At 48.0% G+C, this 9,191-nt stretch overlaps 1 protein-coding gene across 1 annotated transcript in view; it reads left to right on the forward strand.

The window, feature by feature from the left end:
- The window catches only part of LOC311369541 (gamma-aminobutyric acid receptor subunit gamma-3-like), a gene marked incomplete at its 3' end in the record, with an annotated part of 72,272 nt that extends 68,466 nt beyond the window's left edge, over nt 1-3,806 (forward strand). Inside the window, exon 9 of the mRNA XM_084487768.1 lies at nt 3,519-3,806. Within this exon, the coding sequence (XP_084343894.1) occupies nt 3,519-3,806 (288 nt within the window). The remainder of the gene's footprint in view (nt 1-3,518) is intronic.
- Nucleotides 3,807-9,191: the final 5,385 nt, after the last annotated feature.

Consider the following 9,191-nt stretch of genomic DNA (forward strand, 5'->3'; position numbering starts at 1 on the left):
CTCCGTTGGTTCGTGATTCTTCTCCCTTGGTTCCGGGGCCGAGCCCTCCCGCCTCTGTACCCCAACAGCGGAGGAGGAGACGACGGGGAGAGGGAGAGGGAGAGGGAGAGGGGGCTGATGTGGGAGGGAGCGCCACGAGGGAGGGGGGGCTGATGTGGCTGCGTGGGCTCGCACCTGTGGGCCGTGGGTCTCCAGGCGCGACCGCGCCGCCACCCACTGTCGACTGAGTCACCCGCAGCACTCTACGTCTACCTGTACCCCTTCCTCACACACACACACACGCACACGCACACACACACACACACACACACACACACTATGTTTCCCCCCCCCCCCCCCCCCCCCCCCCCCCATTGTAATCCTCACACAACTTGGGAATGGCATGCTTCTGTGCGTGCGCCTCTCCTGAGGGGAGGCGTGAGTCCCACGACATGCATTACAGAGGACGTTCAGCTTGACTATTACGATGTATTTAACGTCCATCTCCTCCTCCTCCTCCTCCTCGTCCTCCTCCTCCTCGTCCTCCTCCCTCCTCGTCCTCCTCCTCCTCCTCGTCCTCCTCCTCCCGTTGGCGGGTTTGGTTTGCAGAATGCCTCTCCTTTCCCCTCCTTCTCTTTCAGTCTGTCTGCAGGGAAACCTCGTTGCTAACCGCCCCCCGCCCCCCCCCCCCCCCCCCACTGAGTCGCCCACTCAATCGCCTCCCCCTTCTCTCTCCACAGCACCACGCATCTGACTCCCTCTGCCTCTCGCTGTCGCTCGCTCTCTCTGTCTCTCGCTCACAGCTCTCTCTCTCGGCTCTCTTGCTCTATTTCATCTCTCTCTCTCTCTCTCGCTCTGCGTCTCTCTGTTACTTTCTCTCTCCTGTCTCTCTCCCTCTCTCTCTATCTTTCTGCAGCTTTTTTTTCTTCTTTTTTTTTCCTCTCTTGCTGTCTCGCTTTGTCTCTCTATCTGCCTCTCTCTGTCTTTATCTCTCTCTCACTTTCTATCCTTAAATTACCCACTCTCTCTTTCTCTCTCTCTCTCTTTCTCTTTCTCCCTTAATTCCTTAATTCTCTCTCTCTCTCTCTCTCTTTCTCTTTCTCCCTTAATTCCTTAATTCTCTCTCTCTCTCTTCTCCTCTCTCTCTCACTTCTCTCTCTCTCTCTCTCTCTCTCTCTCTCTCTCTCTCTTCTCTCTTCTCTCCTCATCTCTCTCTCCTCTCTCTCTCTCTCCTCGGCTCACGCGGTGCAACCTAGTTTTCCTCAGCCTCAGTCCTCCCTCCTCGGCCGCTGCTCTGCCCAGCGAGGGAGCACAATATGAGAAGACAAGGAAGGAAGAAGTGGTTACCTTGAAGGAGATGTTTTCAGACAGCAATACGTTATACAATAGATTACAAGAGACGCATGACTAGTTAGCTAGTTAGAGTTAGAACAAGAAGAAAAATACAAAAGATGTGTTTCTTCATTTGCAGGGGTTGTACCGTCATTTCCAGACTATAAACTATACACAAATTTTCCAAAATTCTGTAAGCTATGCGGCTTATGCATGGGTGCGGCCAATACATGGGAAAACAAGAATAGGGTTGATGAGGTGTTGTAGGTTCATGTTATTGCAGCCAACAGCTCCCCCTGGGTGGCACGGATCTGTATGTACTCGCGTCGTCAACGCGCCCGTTCTGTTATGTGCACAGCCGGTTAACACAAGTTACTGAGAGACGCGGCCCCACTCCGTCTGCTGTCTATGCACCTTCACTTGCAACAGTAGACTATTGGGACGCTCGGGGATAATAGTTTTGCAAGTCTTGCAAGGGTCGGGAAATTCATGCACATGCAGTGTAGCGCATGCATTTGCGTGCATGCTTTCTGTAGACTGTGTGAAACCTGTAGACAACTGACCATGAAATCTGATTATTAAAGCATTCTGAACTATTTATTTATGTGCAGCCAGGGTTCAGTGAGTTCAATTTGTCCATCGGGGAACACTTAGCTTGGCGTCAATTCCTCTAATGCTGACGTTTAAAATAAATCAGCACTGATTTACCTTGATCTTCAGCTGTAGTCTTGCTGAACTCCCTGCCTCCTCTCTGTCTTTATTCCTTGTTTCCAGATTCATATGGCGGTCTTATCATGGTGAACTAGCTCATTGTCTGGTGTTTAACAGCGACACGCACTCGGAGACAGTAAAGAAAGACAGGTCCTGTAGCTGCTACACGCGTTTGATGTGCTCTCGCCGTTCTCCTGCACAAAAATGTGCTCTTAACATATTTCATCACATAATTAGCCCATTTGAAACTTGTGCGGCCTATATATGGGTGCGGCTTATGCAGAATTCTGTTTTTTTTTATTACATAAATTAAACGCTTGCGGTTTATCCATGATGCCTATAGCCTATATGTGGGAAATTACGGGATATTATAATACATTCAGGTATAAGATACATTCTCACATGCTACAAAAAATTTAAGGAAAATACTCTTTTCATACAGCTATACTGGAAAAATATAAAGCTGCTCTTATAATAAGTATATTAGAATAAAATACACTAGACACTACAGTATAGAATACCAGGGCTTCACGCAGAGCAGGAGAGAGTAAAGTGAGCAGACGGTATCTCCACCAGAGTGGCTGTACTCAGCTGCGTCACATGGAGCCAGGCTGCATGGAGGTCAGCTTTCTAAAGGTTACGCTTCGTAAAGAAAGACGGAGCAAGAAGTGGACGGAACTGGATCACCACACCAGACTGATATCGGACAGCGTGCTACAAACATCGTGGTACAAACATCTCAGTATTCAGGCAGATTTCCACGGCCGTCGGAAATGGAAATGCCATATAGTTTAATGTTCAGCTCCGGGTTGGCGCTGGGTTTGAGGCGTAAGTGATTAAACGAATCCCAGCTGAATTAAAATCCAGCATTCCACGTTATTAAATGATAATTTAATTAACACGTCACAAGTGGTGGCTAATGCTTGGAAATAAGCCGCTACGGGTTAGCTGAGGGCTTAGATCAGGCCCTGGCTCTATGGGTGCAGTTTCAGAAATTAATTACTGGATTAATTAGTGGAGAGAATAGCACCACAACACACTCATGTGGAAGGGTTCATCCACCACATATATCCTGTTTCTCTTTATCGCTATTTGGCTCTCCTTCTCCTCCTCCTCCTCCTTCTCCTTCTCCTCCTCCTTCTCCTTCTCCTCCTCCTTCTCCTCCTCCTCCTCCTTCTCCTTCTCCTCCTCCTCCTCCTCCTCCTTCTCCTCCTCCTCCTCCTTCTCCTTCTCCTCATCCTCCTCCTTCTCCTTCTCCTCCTCCTTCTCCTTCTCCTCCTCCTCCTCCTTCTCCTCCTTCTCCTTCTCCTCCTTCTCCTCCTTCTCCTCCTCCTCCTCCTTCTCCTTCTCCTTCCCTCACATCTTCTCTCTCTCCTCTCCTCTCCCCATCGCCGTTTATCTATTTGACTTGCTCTCTCTCTCTCTCTTTCTCTCTCTTGGTCCCATTCACTCATGCTGTCTCTCTCTCTCTCTCTCCCCCCCCCTCTCTCACACAGGGCTACTCCTCGTTCAGTGCCGACCGGGCCCGGAGGTCGCCGATGCCCCGGGGCGGCTCGCTGCTGTGGTCTCAGGACTACGACGAGGACGGCTGCCTGTACGAGTGTCTGGACGGCAAGGACTGCCAGAGCTTCTTCTGCTGCTACGAGGAGTGCAAGGAGGGCGGCTGGCGGAGGGGGCGGGTTCACCTCGACATCCGCCAGCTGGACGCCTACTCCCGCGTCTTCTTCCCCACCTCCTTCCTGCTGTTCAACATCGTGTACTGGGTCAGCTACCTCTACCTCTAACCCCCCCCCCGGGGAGCAGGGTTTAGCGGGGGTAGTGGGGAGGAGAGGAGTCCCTGGCTGTACCCGGTCCCCCCCCCCCCCCGACACGAGCCCCCACCCCACTGCCACATGTCCGTGGTTTCCCACGCCGGCACAGCACCGGACCCCCAGGCTGTGGAAGGCGAAGGGTCTGACATAACGGGGTTCAGCGAAACCAAACGGTCGGACAGGAGAACCAAACAATACTAGAAACGACCGGTTGGCGGCGGCGGCGGCGGCTATTGGGTCTGAACCGCCACGCCCTCCGTTGGTTCCGAGCAGCTTTCAGGGACGGGGAGGCCGACCGCTTTGAGCAATCTTCTTCATCTTGAGTTAGCGCTCAGGAAGAGCGCGACGGCTCCACGGCGAGCGCGGAGGCGATTGAGGGGAAGGAACACACTGGCGGTGGCTGGTCGGTTTGTGAGAAGAAAAGTCCGAACCGAGACGGGAACAAAAACACAGCCGTGACTCGATGAGCGTGACGCGGGGAGCGAGGCGCGGGGAGCGAGGCGCGGGGAGCGAGGCGCGGCGCTGTGCTGACTCCTGGCTCTACTAACTCAGTGCCTTCTCCACGGACGGCGTGCCAGACCAGGAGGGCTCCTCCCCGGTGACAGTCTTACCTCGTCGCAGCCCCCCCCCCCCCCTTTGTTCTCTAAGAAGTGTAACAAGGAATTTTTGCGTTTTCAGAATCATTGACGAACGATAATACCATTGATGACTGGTTGTTCATTTTTCCGATCTGGTTGTGTTAGTTTTTAGTTGTACTTTTTCGGAACTTTGTATCGGAATAATTAAAATTATGGTTTGTTTTGTTCTGCTTCGAATATCAATGTTTTCTGCAATGTTTTTCACAGCGAGTAGATGGTTAGCACACACAGGTGGTTCGTTGTTACGTGAGTGTCGTGGTGGGCTGTGGGTTAGAGCGCTCAAAGGTTTGTTAGGTTTTGTACCTTTGCTTCTTTCGGCCGACGCTACTGAACCGTGCAGTTTAGATTCCAAACTGTACGACTGTAATTCAATATTTTATCAATTGATGTGGTATTTCTTACACAGACAATGACTACCTTACAATTACTCACTCGCTCAATAATGAAATAAAAATAATAATTGCTAACTTTTCTTCCAGGTGAATACATCCAATGCCAAAGTTGAACGCCAATCAAATCTTGTCCGGGCGGGCACTGCGTGGCTTATTGCCTTGGCCCTGAAACAATGCTTTTTTACAACAACAACAAAAAGCCCATTGTATATGACAGCATCAGCATACCGAGTCAATCAAGTCAACTTTAAGTATATCACAGTTACAGCCTCGAAGGACTCCGAGGGGTCCTGTTATACGACAGCCACCAGCCCTAAGAGGCTGACACTGTCATGTCTGTTTTATAGTCAGATCTTCTGGCTCTCTTCAGGACACCACACCACACCACACCATCAATTGTCGTGTCTCCGACGGTGGGGGGGGAGAAAGATCGGAGCCCTGCGGTGTAGGACGAGCCCCCCCGCGGAGACAAACGCTGGTGTTACACGATGTGATACTCTGTGATACTTCTGAAAAATGGATGACCAGGGATGGGCCTGTGGATTGAGGGAGAAACAGAGTGCGCGCATTCTCTCCACTCGGGAGAATCTAAAATTGATGCACACCCGCACAAAACAAGCAAGAACTCACAAACACACACACAGACACACACAAGAATAAATATGCATGCAAGGCCAGATACTCACCCGCAAGCGCACACACCGACAGTTTGTTGGTTGGAGAGATGATCGACACAGAAACACGACTGCACCGATGGGTCTGTGTAGGGAACTACTTTGGGGGGAACACTGTTGATTTTGCTGATTTGATCTCTGTTCCTGCAGCCCCCTCCCCCCCTCTCCATTTTTGGGGTTATTAAAACACATATGATTGCCCCATTGTTTGTATTTGCTCAGAGATTTTACCGTGAGACGTAGCTAATGAGTGTTCTCTATTGTCATTAGTTGTAATGTGATGCAGCCCGGGGCCAGACCCTCTCGTTCTGCCATCTGCCTCCATCCACCAATCACATCGCTTTATTCATGAGTTGGGTTTTTTTTGTGTGTTTGTATGTGTTTGCTGCCTAGAGAAATTGAAACATACTTTTGTTGTTGCGTAAGCCACACCAACAAGTTTATATCTGGCTGTTTTTTGTTCTCTCTTGTCTGTCTTCCATCTGTCTATCCATATATACATATCTAACCATATATCGTTCTCATATATTCCTTTATGTATCTATTTCTTGATCACTGTATATCAGTCTGTTTCTATCCATCTACCTAGGATCTATCTCTTTCTATAAATCAATAAATCAATTTCTGTCTGTACATTTAACTACGAATTATCTCTTTCTGTTGATCAATCTGTGTCTATCCCTCTACCTATGATCAATCTCTTTCTGTTGATCAACCACTGTGTGTCTGTCTGTCTATTCAAGTCAATCTTTTCCCTCTGCGTCTCTCTCACTGACTGTTCATTAAGACCTGCGTCCTGTGCTGTGGTCTCTCTCTCTCTCTCTCTCTCTCTCTCTCTCTCTCTCTCTCTCTCTCTCTCTCTCTCTCTCTCTCTCTCTCTCCTACACTTTATAAGTGTCCTAGTGTGTTAATAAAAGATACAACAAAACAAACTAACCAACTAGTGTTTTGTGTGCTGTGTCATGGAGATATATGGACACTATGGAGAGGACATTATTGTTTATTTTATCTATATTTTTAATCATATTAATTATTTAAAGTTAGCAAACCAAGCCGTTCGCAATTTGGCAAAGGTAGTTCTGATCAAGCAACCTGATTGGTCAACTACAACTTAAGATCAGATGATCAGATGAGTATGACAGCACACAGCCATGCAATAACAATGCAATTACAATGCAAGTAGCAGGTGGATAAATAGGGCTGACTTTAGGAATGGCTTTCTTTCTCTGTGAGTGGACTAAGCCACTGGTGCTAATGATGGTTAAAGGAAATGAGAACCCAGGTTTGATTTCTGTGGTGCTGAACCAGTTAGAAAGCTGTCAAAGTCTACAACTGTTGATTACACTACGCCTTTTTAAAAATGTACCATCTAGTAGTTTAGCAGATGCTCCAATTCAAAGCGACTTACAGTGAATTTTAGATTGATCGATTGTAATGGATGATATTTATATTATCTTTCTTCACAGCCAGTTTAAAGTACTCAATACACACAAGACACAATACATATACATTCATGAGAGGGTTCTGGCTGGTTGGCTTGACTAGGGAGTGTGATTATGAAGCACAAGGATAGCAAACTGGACCAATACTTTGCTAAAACTGGTTTTCTGGGTCTGCGGTCAGATGGGTGGAGGAGGGTGGAGGGTGAGGTGGGTGCTCTGGGACGTGGGGTGGGGGGGGGGGTGGGGGTAATGTGTGCCCTCGAGCTCAGAATGGAGGTGATGCGGTCAGAAATGGTTGGGAATGGTGAGTCCAATGACTTGAATCCAGCTGAATGAGGACCACGGACGCTCCAAATGAGTCATGTCAAAAGTTAAATTAAGTAGCGTTGTCCGCGGTATTATGGGATGTTGGTGGGATCCCAGAGGGCACAAACATTTTGAGCTGATGATGACTTAATGCACGAGGACAGACGCAGACTAGCAACGTTGCCGATGCTTCCACCCAGAGCCTCCCTGACCTAGATCGGAACGGAAGCGACAAGGCAGAGGAGGAGAGAGACGAGGCAAATGAGCAGCATCCAGTTGAAGAACGCCTCGTTTTTGTGTTTGTGGATGACAGTGACAGGTGAGGGATGCTTTGGTGAATCCTCTGCCCAGCCCATCTGCAGAGTCACAGCAGATGGGCCATACAAAGGGGGGGTGGGGTGGTAGGTATATCATTTGTAGGACTTTGATTATGTGTGGGTGTGAGTGTGTGTGTGTGTGTGTGCGTGCGTGTCTGTGTGTGTGTTGGACTGTTGAAGGGGAGATAGAGAGAGAGCTGGTTTGCTTTAATTAAGTAGATCCAAAAATATGAGAAAAAGAATTTCTCTGCAGTTCTGCATTGAAGGGCACAGAGACTCTATCCTGTTATTGCCAACATCATCATTGTAACCACATAATGTCCAAATGGCTTATTTTTCTCTTGCTCTAAAACATATGTCAGGCGGCCAGGTGGTATGGACACAACAACGTGATTGCAGAGGGCACCTTGCCAAACCACTTTTCCTGCACTTTTTGCCAAGATGACTTGCTGGAATATTCGCAGATTACAGCAACTGGGCCAATAGGAGGAGCCAGCCTGTGAATAGAGCTCCACCAAGCCAGGCGGGTTAGTTGAGTGGAATCCAGCTACAGCACCCTGACTGTCTCTTACTTTTTTACTTTGACTTACTTAGAAACATCAAAGAAGAGGTATCGGTCCTTTATGGAGGTCCGTACTGTGGGAAACTACTGAGGGAGCACTGATGGCCTTCATACAGTCTGGTACAGCACCAGCTTCATTTGTCCCTGCCCTTTGTACAGTAGGTCTAGCTTTTTCCCTCAAGATGCGTTGTGGACATTCTCGCGTTTGTCGGACATCGATTGAAAATATAATAGTGAAATCATCTTGCTCAACTTTTGGCCATTGAAAGAATCTTAAATGTGGCTGAAAATCAGTTGTGTAAATGGATTGTGTTAAGGGTAAACGTGTGCTGTCAGATAACATTTTAAATGTTGATCTAGTATAACGTTTAGGTGGAGCAGCAATCCCTCCTGTTAAAGGTGACATATTATACCACCAGGTGTGAGTGTGATTAGCCGTTACAAGCCGTTTTGAAAATCGGCCTCTTATGACATAACAAGTGTCCCCCTAGATGTGTGCTGGATAGATCAGTCTAGACCCAGTGGACTGCAGCAAACGTTGCTCATCTATCCGTCATACATCTAGGTGGACACACCCACCTATGATGTCAGAAGAGGCAGATTTTCAAAACGGCTTGTAACGGCTAATCACACTCACAGATGAACTTGATTCACGGCTTTCCATTAATAGTGCAGTTCCTAACAGTGGTGTTGATTGTCCCTCGACCCTCCAGAGAGGGTGGATCCCGCTGCAGCCAGTCAGTGGTCCTCACATAGGAGGTGGTGGTTTGGTTGTTTGAGGGTGAAACCCTTTTTAAAAGTTTGTTTTAAAGGTTGGATAAATTAAACTGTACTTCCGTAGTTACTGACTGTAGAACCAAAGTACTTATCCAGCCTTAGGATGACGCACTGCAAGCACTATATCAATTGCAAGATGGTTTGTGGTTGTACTTCTAAAATGAAAAATGGGTTATGGTACCTAGATTTCCGTTTGTCCGAGCAACATGGAGATGCAAACAGTTGTTGACTTTATCCTTTTCCAAAACAT

This window comes from Micromesistius poutassou (assembly GCF_964030765.1).
Source record: "Micromesistius poutassou genome assembly, chromosome: 24".
Lineage (NCBI taxonomy): Eukaryota > Metazoa > Chordata > Actinopteri > Gadiformes > Gadidae > Micromesistius > Micromesistius poutassou.